Source organism: Zalophus californianus, chromosome 13, assembly GCF_009762305.2.
Source record: "Zalophus californianus isolate mZalCal1 chromosome 13, mZalCal1.pri.v2, whole genome shotgun sequence".
Taxonomy (NCBI): Eukaryota; Metazoa; Chordata; class Mammalia; order Carnivora; family Otariidae; genus Zalophus; species Zalophus californianus.
In genome coordinates, this window is record NC_045607.1 from 6,870,388 (window position 1) to 6,888,601 (window position 18,214).

Sequence of the window (18,214 nt, forward strand, 5' to 3'; positions counted from 1 at the left end):
CCCTCAGTCTCTTCTCCGTAATTCCAAAATCCAAAAAGTTCTAAAAACCCAAAGTTTTTAAAATAAGTTTGGCACAAATTCTTTTCGTACAAAACTTAAACCTAAACCAACATGAGAACATTTATAGGCTTTGCAGATCCCTCTTAAGGAATTTAAGTTTTGCTGCAGAAGTATTTTTGTTTGATTGTGGGGTGCTCCTTTCTGAAATCTGGGAAACCCTGAATTCCAAAATACACCTGGCCCCAAGGGTCTTGGACAAGGGCCGTGCCTGAATCCACTATTGAAGATCTGTTGTATTAGTTAACACCTTCCTTTAAAAACCCAAACTCTCCAGAAAGAGTCATTCACGACATACGATAATTTCTACCCCTGCTGTCCTCCTAAAATCTAGCTGACCATTGCCTGCATGGAGAAAGGGGACAGGGGCCTAAGATGGTTCTGGAACATGTGACATTTGGGAGAATGGAGCATGCCTGGAGAGGCCCCGAGGAGAGGGAAAGCTCTAGAATACCTGGAGACCTGACGAGGAGGACAGAGAATCCGAGATGAGAGCAAGGCAAACCTCTGCCTAATTTAAAATTGAAACCAGAGCCCAAAAAACAAATCAGAAACTCTCTTCCTCCTCCCACCTGTTCTACAAGCCCTGTTCCCAGAACCCAAAACTGAGGCCCCTACTATTAGTAAATTACTACCTTAATATGCTATTAAATAGGGGCGCCTGGGTGGCTCAGTCAGTGAAGCGTCGGCCTTCAGCTCAGGTCATGATCTCAGGGTCCTGGGATCCAGCCCCACTTCGGGCTCCCTGCTCAGCGGGGGTCTGCTTCTTCCTCTCCCTCTGCCTCCTCCTTCCTGTTCATGCTGTCTGTCTCTCTCTCTCTCTCTCAAATAAATAAATAAAATCTTTTTTTTTTAAAGATTTTATTTATTTATTTGACACAGAGAGATACAGCGAGAGAGGGAACACAAGCAGGGGGGAGTGGGAGAGGGAGAAGCAAGCTTCCCACGGAGCTGGGAGCCTGCTGTGGGGCTCGATCCCAGGACCCTGGGATCATGACCTGAGCCAAAGGCAGACGCTTAACGACTGAGCCACCCAGGCGCCCCAATAAATAAAATCTTAAAAAAAAAAAAAGATGCTATTAAATTAAAAGCTTTGTAGGTCAGGCTGGTAACCTAACATCATTGTTTTTATGGGAAAATGTGTTCCACATTCCAAATAATCAACTTGCAAATGATCATTAGGAACAGAGAGTGCTTCTGTAAGTTCCCTGCCAGGGGACAGCCTTTCTGAGTTATTTCACAGGTGGGAAACCAAGCCAAGCCTGGTACCAGAGGAATGGCTATCCTGTAGGAAGCATTGCAACAACCACTAATGAAACATACACACATGTTGTTACCAGAACATGCAATATCAAATAAAAGAAACAAGCCTTCAAACCAGGGTCTTGATGACTGAGTCCCTCCAGCCTCAGACTCTATCTCTGACAAAGGTGTCACGGTACACCTACAAGCTCACAGTAAAAGATGGAAGTATCTAGAGTTTTAGAGATGTTCCCTAAACCCCGCCCAAAAGTATAATGTAATATCATCTGTCATTTGAGAACTAGCCTACATGTTCAACCTGTACCACCTTTTAAAAGGACAACAGCAATCAACATTTCCTGACTACTCCCCATGCCCCATGTTTTGCCCACATCACCTACGGAACACACACTACAACTCTGTTGAAGGTATTAACAGCCCCATTTTCAGAGATAAGCAAGGCTCAGAGAATGTGATCTGCCAGGCAGAGCCAGGTCTGTACAACTCTAAAATCCAAGGTTTTCATCACTACACTGTCTGAGTGAAGTAGTTCTTTCTACTTGTTCCAAAACGTCCTGTTTCAAACTTCAAAGGAGGACCACCTCCCGGCACCTGGCTCTTTCCAGCCACAGATATCCTCACTGCGCCTTCATCTCTTTCAGTGCATGGGCTATCTCCCCAGCCACCCAACTTCGGAGACACATTCATCTCACTGAGAATTCTGGTTGGCTTCTATCTCTCACAGGCATTACCGGAACTTCCAAGGGCACAGGCACAGAAGTTTTGTACCAAATGAAGTAAACGTCTGGTTTCAAATGCCCTAAGAGACCATACCCAGCTCTTGGTTCATCTATTTGGTGCAGGGAAGGGGATGCCTTTTTTGATCTTCATAATTTCTCCTTCCTGAGACCTTTCCAGGGATCCCAAAATGCAAGACAGTTAGAAGGCATAACCAATGCGTTCAAAACATGAGCTGTGTTTGGCCCGTCTATTCGCCCTGTCAGAACTTTAAATCATCTACGGTCAGTCCTTCCTAGCTCGGGTGCGGGAGGTGGGTGTCAGCAAACAGCCTTCCCCCTTCTTCAGGAAACGGGTCTCTATCAGACCCTTTCCCTAGTACTTCCATCCTAGTTATTTGAGATGAACTAAAGCCAAGCCACAGTGTAAATAAAAGTTACAGATCGTGATGCCAGGGAGGGACTCATCTTGCACAACCAGCTTTTTTTAAATTAGTGGTTTACACAACCAAGGGCAGCTTCTCTCAATAAATTTTCAGCCCCTGAAACCCGCCTCCAAGAGGGAGAGAGGGTAGGTGGAGGAGGGGTGGGCAGGGTGCGGAGGAGTCTGGAAACGGGGTGGAGGCAGGCCCAGGCCCACAGAGCACCACCCCTCACCCCCCGAGCAGGCTCTAATAAAGAAGGCAGCCACCAGAATCACTGTCGACCCCGTCCCTGGCAGCTTCCCCACCAGCTCAAGAGCTGACTTCAGCACCAGCAGCCCAGATGTGGAAAAGGCCTCCCCACTGGCCACGGCGCTGCCCGGGCTCCCCAAGTCCAGGTGTTGCGCCCCACCCGCCACCCCTTCGCAGCCCCGGGTTCTCGCCGCTCCCCAGATGCTCCCAGCACGTCTTCCTCAGGGCCCAGCAGCTTCTACCACCGGAGTTCCTCCACCTCCCGACCCGCCCCCTCCCCCGCGGCCGAGCCCCCCCCCCCCCCGCCCACACACACCACACCCCTTCCCCGCCCCCGCGCCGGGTGCCGCCCCCGCGCCCCTACCCGACCCCGGCCGGGCCCGGCCCCGTCCTACCTGGCGGCGACTGCCGCTCGCCCTCAGCCATCTTCCTCCCGCCAGGAGCCGGCCCGAATGCCTGCAGTCCCCTCTCACCTTTCACCCCCGCACCCCCTCCCTTTCCCCGGCTCCACCAGGCGCTCAGAGCTTTCTGAAGAGAAAGGAGGACCAGCCGGCTATAACAGAAAACCGAGAATTGAAATCACCCCCGTGAAGACGACCGCCATGCTGGTGCGGGGCACTCAGGGAGCATGCCCAGTAACGGCTGGCTCGCGGCTGCGGCGCTCACGGGGAGGCGGCGGCCATGTTGGTGCGGGGCAGCTGGGAGCATGCGCGCCGACGGCCGGCTCACCTCCCTACCAGCCCGCGGTCGGCCCGGCCATGGGAGCGCGGCAGCCATGCTTGTGCGGGGCGCTCCCCACCTGTCATCTTTGACCCTATCCCGAGGCATATTAGAGGACGTTCCCCTATTGACATGGTTGTGTTCTTCTGCCGCTCTGAGAGTAGCGCTCAAGGACACCAAACGGACTGAGAGGGGTGCACGCTACTGCCTCCAACAGCTTAGACAGCCTGTGGAGGTGGGAGACGGCGAGCTGGACAGCAGCCTTTTTCTCCCCTCTTCCTGGGTTCCACCGCCTCGCAGGGTCTCGCGACCACTAACTGCGCCCTCGGCTCCGCCCCCGGCCGGCCCCGCCCGGCGCTCTGGGCTAACGGCCCGGGCCCGCAACCGGCTGGTGGCCCCGCCCCAAGAATCCTCCTCCCGGGGGCCCCCTGCCCGCCGCCCGCCGGGCCCGGTGGGTGGGCGCCGGGTCGCCTCTACCGGCCGGCGGCGGTGACTCGGCGACCTTGGCCCGGAGACTCTAGCGGGGACCCACCGGCGGCGGCGGCGGCGGCGGCGGCGGCGGCAGCGGCGGCGGCGGCAGCGGCGCAGACTTTGCCCAGTGCGGAGGACCGAGCGGACTGTGTGTCCGCGGGCGGGCCCCAGAGATGTTGGCTTTCGCGGCCAGGGCCGTGGTGAGTGCGGCGAGGACCCGGGGCGGGCGGGCCCTGGACGGGACGGGCGGGCCGCGAGCCGGGCCAGACACGCAGCTGCGCCGGAATGGAGAAACAGGCCATGGAGGCGACGCGGCCGGGTGGCCACTGTCCTGCCCGGCCAGCAGCTGCTGGGGTGGGATCGGCAGGTGGACTAACCCTGCTTGGCAGAGGAGGGGACGGAGGCTCAAGGTCAGAGATCCGATCGAACGCACGTCGTGTGGCTCTAAACTCCAGCCACCCGAAAAAGATAGTGGGGACCCTGGCTTCAGGCAGCACCTCCACCCTTAGACCCAGAGCCAAGGAGCTGAGGGACCGGGAGTCTCTCCCCCTGACTCACACACCTGTCGCATGCTCAGCCTGAGCCATCTATGCCCAGGCCAGAGCCACTTCTCCAACCTCATCCAGTTGGTCATTCTCCTTGGGCTTATCAAAATGGCCCTTGGGGAACTTTGTGTGGCCAGAGAAATTCATGTGGAGGCCTCAAGCTGGGCGGCGGGGAAGATCCTCTGAACCGGCAGGAGGCAGCAGGTGGCAGCCCCATACCCTTTGTCTCCACCAGTCCCTCCCTGCCAGCTTGTCCATGTCTACCCCAGAATCCTCCCCACAGGACAGCAAGCAGTGCTGCCACTCTGATTTGAGTTCCTTTCCTCTCTCCTTCAAGCATATCTCTGCTTGCATCTCCTTCTGTCTGTGCCAAGAAGGATGTCCAAACAGACACTCCCTGGCCCAGAGGGCTGAGGTTACCCATCTGCTGGCCCAGAGGTTCTTCCAGATCTCCCAGAGACCTAAGGCTCCACATCACCCTTGCCACTGACACCTGAGCAGTGCCCCCATCTGACAGACAGCTTCTAGGTCATCCTCCAGGACCTGCTGGGTGGCCTGATCACTTTACTGCTGGGGAAACTGAGGCAAGGAGAGACTTGGCCAGAATCCCCCAGATCTGGTGACTCAAATCTAGCAGAATCCCAAAACCAGCTGCCTCCTCCTTCAGTTTATTTTTTTAGTGCCCGAAGTCCTCCACTCTTGCCCCCAGGTGACAGCTCAAGAGAAGCAGGCTTTGGTGGAAGGGAGGCCCGGAAGGGCTCCGAGAGTCCTGGAGGAAAACGAAATGAGCTCTTAGCAGCCCCTCGCCACTTAATGGCCCTTTCCCAGTGTCTGCTCTCTTGCACCAAGCCCAGTTTACAGGACTGATTTCAGGGTTGTGGTGCAATCTCAGTGGCCAGGCGGCTTCTGCCTCCAGCCAAGTTTTCCATCATTACACAAACCTACGCAGATTCCAACAGGTGGATTTTTAAAATTCTTCCTCGCCCTGGCACCAGACCCACCCAGAGAAGAGAGGAGAACATATTCCAGGTTTCCTTCTACTCTGGTGCCTACTACCGGCCCCTTCACCTGCTCCCCAATCCTCTACTTCTGGCAGCCAACAAGGTTGCCTGCCAGCGCCACAACCCTAGATGCCACCCTAGCCACCGAAGCCGTTGCCACTGCCACCTCTGCGTCCCCCTGAATCTTGGTTCTTCTCTTTCCAGCCCAGGCAAGTGGCTGTCTCTTGCTAGGTTCTGCTCGCCCACTGGGTAGCACAGTTAGGCTTAGAGGCCCAGCCCAAGGCAGAAAGACAGGGCTCAGAACCTCAGTCCTGCCATGGAAGACGGGCAGCAGAAAGAGAAGGTATGGAACGATCCTCCGCCACTTGCCTACCCACTGCTGCCCACAGCCTCGGATCTCCTATTTCTCTCTCTGCCCACCTCCAGAATCTCCCCCATTTTCTCTCTCTGCCACCTCTCACCCACCTATCAGGCCATTCAGCTCTTGCTTACCACGGCACTGCCCCTATGCCGCTTCTGTGCCCATCCCGCAGACAGATGAAAACCAAGGCCTGGCCCTCGCCCAAAGGTTCTGTCGTCATCCGGCTCCTTCTGACTTTCTCTTTATGCCTCTTATTTCCCAGCTTGGCAAGGGTGGGAGAAAAGGAGGTGGGGGGCCCCTGGGCGGGAGCGGTCACCTCACTGCTTGCTGGCTGGCTCATTGTGCTAGGGTGAAGAAGGTGGGGCCTTGTTGCTTCCAGACAGGTGAGAGGTCGCTGTCAGCTCTGCCACCCCCAACAGGTGCCATTCACCCTGACTTGGTTCCCGGTTACCGGGATCAATGGCCACACCCCCGCCCATCCCCCTACCTGCATCCCCAGGCCCCAGAGAGGTGGAGACACCTACAGTTTGAGGGCTGGGAACCCAGGCAGGCACCACCCAAGAGGCTGTCTCTGACCCCGGGGATGGGCACATAAGTGCCCAGGACCAGAGCTTCAGGATTGCCAGGGTCTTCCAGAGCCGGTGAGAGAATGAGCAGGATGTTCTGCTGCCTGCAGGTGAAGCCCCTGGGCTTCCTCAGGCCCTCCTTCTTGATGAGTGTCTCCAGCCGCTTCAAGGCCCACCAGGATTCGCTGCCCCGGTTGCCCGTGCCCGCGCTCCACCAGTCCCTGGACCGCTACCTCAAGGCTCTGCAGCCCATCGTGAGCGAGGAGGAGTGGGCCCAGACCAAGCAGCTGGTGGAAGAGTTTCAGACTGCGGGGGGTGTGGGGGAGCGCCTGCAGAAGGGGCTGGAGCGCAGGGCCAGGAAGACGGAGAACTGGGTGAGTGGAGCTCCCTGTTCCCACACGGGTTGAGGGGCCCGGGGCCCTCTCAGAGGCTCAGGTCATGAGAGGATCCCTCGCTGTGGCCTGTTGCCGGCCTCACGCTGAATTTCCTAGCACCGGCTGCTCTGGCACATTCTTTCATGCCACGGGGTTTCTTGAGCGCTTCCTCTGTGCCTCGCACTAGGCCGGTCCCTGAGTGAGCAAGAAGGACACAGTCCATGGTCCCTTGGGGCTGACATTCAAGGAGGGTGGGAAGCAAGGTGATTAAACAGCATACAGGTGAGTGGATGAGTTTCTTTCCGGCAGTGAAGTTCACCAGGAGAAAAAAGGGAGAGAGGAGAATGGCAGTGTCTTTGTTTGGAGTGGGCTGAGAGGAGGAGGCCTTGGATCTAAGACAGAGAACAACCGGGGCAAAGGTGGGAAGAGCCTAGCATGTCTAGCAGCCGAGGCTGGAATGTAGAGCAGTGGCCTGGGGCTGGGGGTGGGAGGCGCATCAGAGGAGGGAATCTGGGCTGGAGTTCAGTGGGAGGGGGCATTGGTGCTGTTCAGTGACAGATTCGATCGCCCTGGTTCCTTGTCCCCATCTGCCATGCAGGTGTGCACAGCTCATGAAAATGGGTCCACACTGATGCTCCGTGCACTTTTCTATATGCATCTTACACCTCAGCACGGTGGAAAAGAACCACCCCGACTGCTGGGAGGGAAGCAGGCGTGGGGGTGGGAGGCATGGGATGAGGCTGGCACTGGCACCCCGAGGGAGATGCCAGCAGGGAGAGGGCAGACGAGTCAGTTCCCTCTGTCCCGTGTATGTTCTGGAGGAGGAACCAGTGGCCCTTGCTGATAGGGGTTGTAGGGGGAGCCGTCCTGACCTAAAGCAACTGCGTGGGGGGGGGGGGGGGTTGGGGCGGGTGGAGAGGGAGACTGGGCCAAGACGGGGAGGGCCGAGGAGGGAGCAGTCTTGTGGGAGAGAACCAGAGCTGGGTTCCAGCCATATGAGGTGGGAGATGCTCTGAGTGGGGCAGATGGAGGGCTGGGGGCTGCACACAGAAGGTAGGAGTCATCAACTGGCAGGCGGCATGTACTGAGCCTCGGCAGGCACTTAGAGAGTCTGTGGTCTGGCGGTTTCCCAACAGTTTTATCCCGGAACTCCTTCCCACAGAAGCTTCTAGCTAAAGAGGTAGGGGTATCCCCTTCTTCACTCACAGGGCCCTCGTGCCCAGCAGGTTCTCAGCGGGGGAATGCCCACATCTGCAGGATCTCCCCTTATTTCCCAGCTCTGGCCAGAGGCCCGGAGATCCTGATGGAGTGGGGGCCCCTGGCTGAAGGGCAGCCCGGCTGCCCCCAAGGGGAGGGAATTCCTGTCTGCTCCTCCCTGACCCACAGTGAGGAAGCTGAGGCCCAGAGAGGTAGATTGAAAGCCCAGAGCCACACAGCTGCTCTCAGGGAGGCCCTGAGCTACACAGGAGTGTCTGGCCGACCAGGAGCCCTGTCCTCGGGTCACAAGTCAGCAGACAGATGCTGCCCCCTGGCCTGCTGTATAACCTGGGCACATTGTCTCCCCTCACCCCTTGCCAGGGGCCCACAGCTGGTGGCCTGGTGCTGCAGGCCAGCAGTTCCCCAAGCAGAAACTGTTTGGTGAAGAGGCAGGTCCCACCGCCATTTGAGAGGGGAGAGGAAACACAATGGGGGCGTGGGGTGCCTAGGATGGAGAGACTGGCCAGAGAGGTGTTTCAGGCATGCGCTTGCAGGGGCGGAGCGAGGGGGGTAGTACGACCAGCACGTGGGGCTCAAGGATGATAGTCAGTGGTAGGCTGCACAGCCCGGGGATAGTAGCCTTCAACAGCCTGTCCGTGGCTGGTCCGCAGAGACACTGCTCCCCCAGTGGAAATAGCGCCCCTTGGGCAGAGGACAGACCACCAGGTGGAGACACAGGATGTGGTACCCACATCTTGTCCCTAGGGCAGTGATTTACCCTCACAGGGAGCTTTCCCCAGATGGCCCTGACCTGGAGACCCAAGGGAGTGTCTGCACCCCAGTCTGACACCAACAAAACCCAGGCCACGGAGGACCAGGGTCCCAGGGGCTACACTGCACTGAGCCCGTGCATTCCTGGCTCCCTGGAGAATATCTACCTGGGACGGTCAAAAACACATTCATCAGACCTTATAGATTTTTCCCTTTTCCCCTTTTTTGTTTATCCGGCATATATTTTTTTCTTTCTAAAAGTAGTAAAATCATTGACCAAAAGTGTGTAAGAGGGGCACCTGGGTGGCTCAGTCAGTGAAGCGTCTGCCTTCGGCTCAGGTCGTGGTCCCAGGGTCCTGGGATCGAGCCCCGCATCGGGCTCCCTGCTCAGCGGGGAGTCTGCTTCTCCCTCTGCCTCTGCCACTCCCCCTGCTTGTGCTCTCGCTCTCTCTCAGACAAATAAATAAAATCTTAAAAAAAAAAAAAAAGCCTTGTAAAAGAAAGGAAAACGATTCCCATTTCTGCCTCCTCCCCTCACCCCACCCCCCCGCCACCCGCAGGTTTCCTGCCCATTCACTCTCTCTGGAATCTTTGGCTTGGCAGTTTTGTCTGATTTATCTTGCTAAGGTGGATTGCCTCAGGCAAAGGGGAAATGATGGGGTGCTGCTGGTGGGTTGAAGGGGGTGGGGGGCTCTGGATCTGAGCATTCACTCTGAGGATCTGCGCCCTATAGAGGGGGCAGAAGGGGCCCAGCCAGGTCCCCGCCCACGCCTCACAGGCTCTGGTCCTTTTCCCAGCTGTCTGAATGGTGGCTCAAAACAGCCTACCTCCAGTACCGCCAGCCCCTGGTCATCTACTCCAACCCTGGTGTGGCCCTGCCCAAACAGGACTTTGTGGACCTGCAGGGACAGCTCCGGTGAGTGGCCGCGACTGGGACGGGGCTCCGGGCATGTCCAGGGCCCTGACGTCCAGTGCCTCGGGACACTGCAGGGGCCCCAGTCCTGGTCATTGTCTTTCATCCCCACATGCAGCCTTATGAAGTCGGGAGTATCATCCCTACTTTACAGCTGGGAAACTGAGGCTCAGAGCAATGGTAGGGCTTGCCCAAGAGTACCTTTCAGGATTGGCTGATCCAGGCCAGAAAGCAGGGTCCTTCTGGCTCTGCAGCTTCATAACTGGTTGCCACACTGTGGACCACGTCTCCTCCCTCCCTCTAAACCTGAGGCTGTCCCTCACATCAGTTCTGACACTTCACCACTCTCCTCTCTCTCTTCAGCTGGCCACAGGGGTGACCTTTATACACAGTCCCTTTTCCACATTAGGCCCTGTCACTTGCCCTGGCCCCTGTTCCGGTACAACCAGGGATAAAAATACCAGTGACAGGCATCTCCTGCCCAAGGACCAGCCACCCAGGGCTACCACCTGCTTCTCTTAAAGGGACCAGGGTACCCCAAGAATTCTGACTCAGACTCCAGCCCGTGGTCCCCATGGTCCAGGGGCAGCCCAGGTGTCAGGCGTGATTGGCGTGGCCCAGACCATCCAAGGAGGAAGGTCAGGTTGAGAGAGGTGGCCTGGGAGACAGGCCCCCAAACAGGAAGGTACCTATCAGAGGGGACACCCTGAGCCACTGCCCTCCCATTCATACTCCCTGTCCCCCAAGGTCCCCGGTCCCTCTATAACTGAGGTTTCAGAGAAGGGTGACCTCCTTCCAGGCTCCAGGCTGTGGTTCAGGGCTTCAGGCCCTGTGTGGGTTGAATCCACCAGCACTGACCAGTGAACCAGCTATAATCGTAACTCCATTCATTACACCTACATCCTGCCAGGGCTTGGCTGAAGCATCTCCCTGGGCCCTCTAAGAGTCATCCCTCTAGAGATAAGAGAAAGCTGGCTCAGAAAGGCAAGCTGGGACTCAAACACAGGTCCTGCCCTTGAACACCTTCATGCTTACCGCAAGCAGTGAATCAGAAGTGAAGCAATCTGTCTCCTTTGACTCGGCCCCTCCCGTCAGCCCACGGGTGTCCCTGATCAGGGACCTTCCACTAGGAGTCCACACAGCTTCTGATCTCTAATTGGTCCCCCCAGGTTCGCTGCCAAATTCATCGAGGGCGTGTTGGATTTCAAGGCCATGGTTGACAAGTGAGCAGCCCGCCCCCACCCCCCCACCCCTCCCAATTCCCACAGCCGCTCCAGCCTGGGCTGGGGCGAGGCCAATCAGCGGACCGATGCTGGGCTGGCCCAGAGCTCCTCGCTTCCAGTTCCTGTTGGCCCAGCCTCTGTTGGGGTTGGGGAGACAGAGTGCGGGGATTGGGACACCGAGGTCCTCTGCTCCCGCTGCTGAGACCGCTGCCTGGCGACACGGTCCCGACAGACCCCTGGAATTGGTGTCCCAGCCAAACAAAGAGGACCCCAGAGGTTGACTCACTGCTTCATCTCTCCTGTGGCAAACTGAAGCACAGAGGGGGAAGGGGGTTTCCAGGGTGACCCCAGCAGGGCCCAGCCAGGGTGGAAGACAGGCCTCCTGACCGCAGGCCAGGCCCTGACCCAGCCCCGGCTCCTGCTGAGTGGGGGTCGGGACACCGCTCATGTGAGCCCCCTTCTCAGCCATGCCCAGCAGCAGCTTCCTGCCGGTCTTGCCCTCTTCCCCGCTTACCTGCCTGGTGGCCCCCTCACTGTCCCTCTGCCCCCCCCCCCCCCCCTGCAGCGAGACCCTGCCCGTGGAGTACCTGGGGGGGAAGCCGCTGTGCATGAACCAGTACTATCAGATCCTGTCCTCCTGCCGCGTGCCAGGCCCCAAGCAGGACACGGTCATCAGCTTCAGCAAGACCAAGAAGCCGCCCATGCACATCACTGTGGTGCACAACTACCAAGTGGGTGGGCTCCCAGCCTGCTGCAGGGGAGGAGGGGGGCAGGGCCAAAAGTCAGCCGCCCCACCGCACAGGCCCACGCGTCCCCAGGAATAGGCATGCCCTAGGCGTCTCCACTGGGTGCCCCGCTAGGCCCCAGCCTGAGGGCAGCCAGGAGGGGCCCCGGGCCTGGCCAGCCTGGGGGAGAGCAATGCAAGGCCCTCCCCGCCTCACACCCGTGGCCTGACTTCGTCCCCTCGGCAGGGCCTGGGCCAGCCAGCACTGGCTGCAACTTCTGGGCTGCCAAGGCCAGGAGGAAGCAGGGGTGGGAGGTAACTGCGGCCAGTCTGAGACACACACACACACCCTCCTCCCTTCTCTCCACTTGCCTGTGCCCGGATAGTTTTTTGAGCTGGATGTGTACCACAGCGATGGGACACCCCTGACATCAGATCAGATCTTCGTGCAACTGGAGAAGATCTGGAACTCGTCACTACAAACCAACAAAGAGCCCGTGGGCATCCTCACCTCCAACCACCGCAACTCCTGGGCCAAGGCATACAACACCCTCATCAAAGGTGCCCCTGGGTGGGAGTGGAAGAAGGAAGAGAGGCCCCCACTAGGCCCCAGGCAGCCACATTTCTCACCGAATCCTCTCAAGTCAGGGTGGGTGTTGGCCCATTTCACAGATGAGGAAACTAAGGCTTGGTTGGGTTTAGTTTCCCTCTGTTAAGTAGCAAGTTACGGTAACAGTCGAAGTCCTCTGGCTGCGGACCCCACCTCTGCCTCCACGTTCCTTCCAAATCCTGTGTTGGTCAGGGCATTGTCCCCAGAGCCAGAACCCTGTGTTGGCCCCCTGAGCCACACTGGCTCTCCATGTGACCTGGGGCTTCTGTTTCCTCAGTTCTTTTTTTTTTTTAGATTTTATTTAGTTATGCACAAGAGTGGGGGGAGGGGCTGATGGGGGAAGGAGAGGGACAAGCCGACTCCCGGCTGAGCCCCGGGGCTCCAACTCAGACCTCACGACCCTGAGACCCTGGCCTGAGCCAAAATCAAGAGTCGGGTGCTTAAGCGACTGAGCCACGCAGGCACCCCTCTTTTTTTTTTTTTTAAGATTTTATTTATTTATTTGACAGAGACACAGCGAGAGAGGGAACACAAGCCGGGGGAGTGGGAGAGGGAGAAGCAGGCCTCCCTCTCAGCAGGGAGCCCGACGCAGGGCCTGCCCAGTCCCAGGACCCTGGGATCATGACCTGAGCCGGAGGCAGACGCCTAACGACTGAGCCACCCAGGCGCCCCGCCTCTTTTTTTTTTTTTTTTTCAGTTTAGTTTTATTTTGTTAGAAATTTTTACACCCAACGTGGGGCTCGAACTCACAACCCTGAGATCAGGTGCTGCAGGCTCTTCCGACGAGCCAGCCGGGCGCCCCTCTGTTTCCTCATCTCTCTCTTTTTTTTTTTTTTTAAGATTTTTATTTATTTATTTGACAGAGAGAGACAGTGAGAGAGGGAACACAAGCAGGGGGAGTGGGAGAGGGAGAAGCAGACTCCCCGCCAAGCAGGGAGCCCGATGCGGGGCCCGATCCCAGGACCCTGGGATCATGACCCGAGCCGAAGGCAGACGCTTAACCAACTGAGCCACCCAGGCGCCCCTGTTTCCTTATCTCTAATGTGGGTCCGGGATTGGGCCCTGCCTCACGGGGTGCCCGGGGGGCCGCAGGGTCCTGTTGAGGGTAAAGCATGAGATGAATGCTCTGGAAGCCCCTGAGGCCTCCCCGGGCCTGACATTCAGCCCCATCTCGCACCCCTCCCGCCTGCCTCCACAGACAAGGTGAACCGGGAATCAGTACGCTCCATCCAGAAGAGCATCTTCACCTTGTGCCTGGACGCCCCCATGCCCCGGGTCTCAGACGATGTGTACCGCAACCACGTGGCCGGCCAAATGCTGCACGGGGGTGGAGGCAAGCTTAACAGTGGCAATCGCTGGTTCGACAAGACGCTGCAGGTGAGGACTTGGCGGGGCCAGGACGCACACCCAAACTTGGCCCACTGCAGCCTCAGGACTTCCTGCCCCTCACCTGGGCGTCCCTGGCCTCCCAGCTAGTAAAGCAGGTGGGAAGCCAGCAGGTGGATGTGGCTGTAATTACCGGGCGGTTAGCCTGTCATTAGCGGGCCTGGCCCCGAAACCGCTGTCACCCCTGCAGCACATCAGAGAGAGCCTGGGCTGTGGGGCCAGGCAGAGCGACGCGGTCTTGGCTCTGACTTTCCCTCTCTGCGCCTGTAAAATGACCCCCAGGGAGGGTACTGCAGGGACTCAGTGAGGTGTATGAGTATGGGACGTGCTTGCTGTGGCCTGGAATGGGCCCAAGGCCCCTGCTGAGCGTTCGCTGTTACTAATAACAGTAATAAGTCAGCCTAACCCCTGAGATGGCTCCAGAGAGGCGCTTCCCACGGACCCAGCCAGCAGAGAGTGGCTCCAGGGCCCTGGGCCTGACAGGTCCCTGCTCCCCTCCATAGTTCATTGTGGCAGAAGACGGCTCCTGTGGGCTTGTGTATGAGCATGCGGCAGCAGAGGGCCCCCCCATCATTGCCCTTGTGGACCACGTCATTGAGTTCACGTGAGTGTGGTTGTCCCACCCTCTAGCCAGTTCCCTAGCTCCCGGTGATAGGTGACACACACGGGGGGAACGCCCCTCTCCCTTGGGCCTGGGAATCTGTTTCTTCAAATGAAGCCAGAGGAAGGAAGGCCTGGGCTTAGAGTCTGTCAGACCTGGGTTTGCCTTCCGGCTCTGCCACTCCCCAGCTACAGGACCTCAGACAAGTCCCCTCCCCTCTGCAGGCCTCCTCCATGTGGCTCCTAGAAAGCTGGAGCGAAGGCATTTTTCTAAGGAGCAAACCCAGGGTCTCCCTAGGCTGGCTCCCTCCAGCCTCGGGGACCTGTGCCCCACCCCCACCCCAGGCCCAGGGATGGACCCAGGCTCCTGAGGCCTCCCCGTGTCCCTTGCAGGAAGAAGCCCGAGCTCGTGCGGTCCCCCATGGTGCCCCTGCCCATGCCCAAGAAGCTGCGGTTCAACATCACCCCCGAGATCAAGAGTGACATTGAAAAGGCCAAGCAGAATCTCAGCATGTAAGCACTGGGCACAGATGGTTAAGTTAGTTTAAAAGCCCGGGGCCCTGGAGCCTGCCGGGCTCCTGTTCCCGGTCTTCCGTCGTACCCGGCTGCTACTGAGCCTGCCCTTGGGCCTTCCCTGGGGCTGGCAGGGGCTGCCACGTGCCAGCCCCTCACCCACCTCCCCTCTCCCCACCCCCCCAGCATGATCCAGGACCTGGACATCATGGTGATGGTGTTCCACCACTTTGGAAAAGACTTCCCCAAGGCGGAGAAGCTGAGCCCCGATGCCTTTGTCCAGATGGCCTTACAGCTGGCCTACTACCGGTGCGCCCCGCCCCCACCCCGCCAGTGGAGGAGGCATGAGGCCTGGGGGTGGAGGCGGGGCAACCTGCCAGGGGGGTGCTCAACCCCCTCTCCCACCCAGGATCTACAAACAGGCGTGCGCCACGTACGAGAGTGCCTCCCTGCGCATGTTTCACCTGGGCCGCACCGACACCATCCGCTCCGCCTCCGTGGATTCGCTGGCCTTCGTCAAAGCCATGGATGACCCCAGCGTGTCGGTGAGTGGTCCGGGGGAAGGGTGGGCAAGCTGGCCTCCCTTCCTTCCTATACGTTCTGTCATCACACCACTGATTGAGCACCTACTGTCCTTCCAACCCTTCAACCCCTGGGCGCTGGGAATGTCCCAGAAGGTGGAGTCATGATTTGGCCCTGAGCTTCCTGGCAGCCAAAGACTAAAAGAAACTGTTCGTTCGTTCACTCGTCTGCAGCAAGCATCTGCCCTGTGGGTCAGGCCTCGGGGAAGGACTGACGAGAGAGAGGGCAGTTCCGGTTTCTGCTCTCAGAGGGCGCGGACACTAGTGCTGGCTGGGAAGTGGGCTGCTGGGGTGTGGGCGGCAGGAACAGGGAAGGGACATACACTTCAACTCCCTCACCCCCTAGGAGCACCAGAAGGTGGAGCTGCTGCGGAAGGCCGTGCAAGCCCACCGAGCCTACGCCGACCAGGTGACCGAATGACCTCATTTCCCGGCTGTCCATCTGCCTGTCCCTCCCTGCGGCAAATGCTGCTCACCCTTAACACAAACCCCTCCTCCCCAAACCTTGGGGCACTTGGGGCACCTGGAGCCAGGCTGAATATTGCCCTTTTAAAGTTGGAGAAACCGAGGCTCAGCCCAGCGACTTTGTTGGTCCCGGGTTAGCCTCTGGATCTTGCGTCATGCTCTCTCCTCAGTGTCCCGGGAGCCCAGGACGCTGACGGTTTGCAGAGTCTGGCCAACAGCAGCGCTCCTGCCCTCTGACAGCCTGGGCGGTGGTCAAGGGGGCTGGAGGCCTGGCACCTGCGTGTGCCAGGCCCTGCCCGCGTTCCATGCAGATGTCCGTTTTGATCTCACTGCCACCCTGTAAAAGGAAATTCAGTGACCATCCCCATTTTATAGATGAAGACACTGAGGCTCCAGGATGTAAGTGACCTGCCAAGGCCCCATAGCCAGGATGGGGCCAGGCCACCCATCCTGTGGGCCTGTGTTCTTAAATCCTGCCCTGTCCCCTCCCTGGACAGGTCCCTGGGCCTCAGTTTCCCCATCTGTAAAGGGAGGGCTGTCCTGCCTGGACCCTCTGGTCTTGTGAGTCCAAGGGACCACTGCATGGAAGAGGAGCTGCTGCTATAGGCCTTTGAGGAAGGTCAGGGGCACCCTCTGGGCCTGCAGCCACTGCACCTGATAGCTTCCCCTCTCACAGGCCATCCGCGGGGAGGCCTTCGACCGGCACCTGCTGGGACTGAAGCTGCAGGCCATTGAGGACCTGGTGAGCATGCCCGACATCTTCATGGACACCTCCTACGCTATCGCTATGCACTTCAACCTCTCCACCAGCCAGGTGGGCCACTGCCCCGGAGCCATCTGGGTTTTCCTGCCCTCCGGGCCCCTGCCACTGCCCTAGGCGCCCTGGGGTGGGATGGCACAGACCCCGCTGGAGCTAGACAAAGGCTCCACTGAATAGAGCCAAAGTCCAGAACATGGTCAGACCTTGGTGGTGGCGTGACCCATAGAGGCTACCCCATGTCCACTGCTGAAGCAGCTGAGTTCTGGTGGAAGAGCTGGGGTCAAGGGGCTGTGCTGCAGCTCAGGGAGACTGAGGAGGAGTCAGAGCCCCCCCCCCACACACCCCCCACCGTGGGAGAATCACCTTCATTCATTCATTAGTCAGACACGAAGGAACATCTAAGTCATGCCATCCAGTGCTGGGCACTGGGACACAGCAGGGACAGACCACCATCCTGTGTCCCTGGGGGCTCACAGTGTAGGCTGGAAGCACAGGGACCAAGGCAGTGACGCCCCCCCCCCACCGCCCCAGGAAGTGCTGGGGGTCAGGGGAGGCTCAAGGAGGGAGCACTTAAAGCTCCCTCGGGAATGGCAAGGACAGCTCTGTAGACGGTTGACTCCAGAACTGCGCCCCAAAGGAGGAGGAGAAGGAAGGCATCCGCTGGAGAAGAGGGCAGAGCACAGTGCGAGCAGAGATACAGAAAGGCCAGCTGGTGCCACCGCGGGGCTGGAGGGGAGCCCGTGGGGTAGGGTGGAAGCCTCAGTCCTGTGCTGTCTCCAGGTCCCTGCCAAGACAGACTGCGTCATGTTCTTTGGGCCCGTGGTCCCAGATGGTTATGGCGTTTGCTATAACCCCATGGAGGCTCACATCAACTTCTCCGTGTCGGCCTACAACAGCTGTGCCGAGACCAACGCAGCCCGCCTGGCGCACTACCTGGAGAAGGCACTCCTGGACATGCGCGCGCTGCTGCAGAGCCACCCTCGGGCCAAGCTGTGAGCCCCCTGTGCTCAGGCCTGCCGGTGTCACAGCCGTGCCCACCCCGGGTGGGCCGCCCACCAGCGTTCCGCTCCTTTGCTCCCTGCCCGCCGGACCTTGCCGATCTGACTAATGCAGGGCCGGCATCCCCCAGCAGGGCCTGCAGGCCTGAGCCAGGGCCTTCCATGGGGTCATCCCCAGCATTTGCTGGGGCCCGGGTCCTGGGCTGAGTTCAGAGGCTGAGCAGGACGGAAGGCCCTGGCGCCCGGTGCGTCACCCATGAGCCCACCTCCAGGGAAAGGAAGCCGAAGAGCCCGTCCCTTGCCAGGGCAGCAGACTGGGAAGTCCTTTTCCTGCTAGCTCAGCTCTAGCCAGCCCCCTGCCCTCTACACTGCTGGCTCCCAAGGATCTAGAGATGGGACTCTCTAGAGCCAGGGGCTCCAGGCCTCCCCGAGGCTGAGGCCAGGGTGCAGGGTGTGCCGGGAAGGGAAACCCAAGGCCTCGATGCGGCCCACCCTGCATGGCAGAACCGTGTTCCCCGGGGCGGGGGGGGTGGGGTGGGGGAGCGGTTCTGTGCTCTTTTGGATCATGTGGACCCTGAGCCCCGACTCGCTTGCTTCCACTCAGCTTGATTCCTGAACCATGTTGATGGTTGTATAACAGTAACGTGCAAGGTGATTAATAAAGCAGAAATTAGTCGGTGGAGAGGTGTTTCAGCCGAGGGGGCAGGCAAGGTGGGGCAGACGCC

General features: G+C 58.9%; 2 protein-coding genes across 8 annotated transcripts in view; one reads left to right on the forward strand and one right to left on the reverse strand.

The window, feature by feature from the left end:
- Positions 1 to 3,784, reverse strand: part of PTPA (protein phosphatase 2 phosphatase activator) — a 30,555-nt gene extending 26,771 nt beyond the window's left edge. The window contains exon 1 of one of the 4 annotated variants that reach the window (XM_027614534.2): positions 3,510 to 3,784. In XM_027614534.2, the coding sequence (XP_027470335.1) occupies positions 3,510 to 3,564 (55 nt within the window). In that variant the 5' untranslated portion in view covers positions 3,565 to 3,784. Of the gene's footprint in view, positions 1 to 2,727; positions 2,747 to 3,105; positions 3,387 to 3,509 lie in introns of those variants that run through there. The other 3 variants (XM_027614535.2, XM_027614536.2, XM_035723459.1) reach the window with 3 other exon arrangements.
- A 155-nt stretch (positions 3,785 to 3,939) lies between these two features.
- CRAT (carnitine O-acetyltransferase) lies at positions 3,940 to 18,169 on the forward strand. Of its 4 annotated transcripts, XM_027614530.2 has the most exons (15): positions 3,940 to 4,101; positions 5,652 to 5,790; positions 6,485 to 6,748; positions 9,514 to 9,632; positions 10,799 to 10,852; positions 11,418 to 11,583; positions 11,963 to 12,137; positions 13,385 to 13,563; positions 14,076 to 14,176; positions 14,566 to 14,685; positions 14,872 to 14,994; positions 15,095 to 15,230; positions 15,613 to 15,675; positions 16,408 to 16,545; positions 17,272 to 18,169. In XM_027614530.2, exons 2-15 carry the CDS (start codon positions 5,764 to 5,766, stop codon positions 17,485 to 17,487), a joined length of 1,881 nt encoding a protein of 626 aa, XP_027470331.1. In that variant the 5' UTR covers positions 3,940 to 4,101; positions 5,652 to 5,763; the 3' UTR covers positions 17,488 to 18,169. The 4 variants fall into 4 exon arrangements, with proteins under 4 accessions (XP_027470331.1, XP_027470332.1, XP_027470334.1 ...); XM_027614531.2 differs by lacking the exon at positions 5,652 to 5,790; XM_027614532.2 differs by lacking the exons at positions 3,940 to 4,101; positions 5,652 to 5,790 and adding an exon at positions 6,172 to 6,191.
- The last annotated feature ends 45 nt before the right edge of the window (positions 18,170 to 18,214 follow it).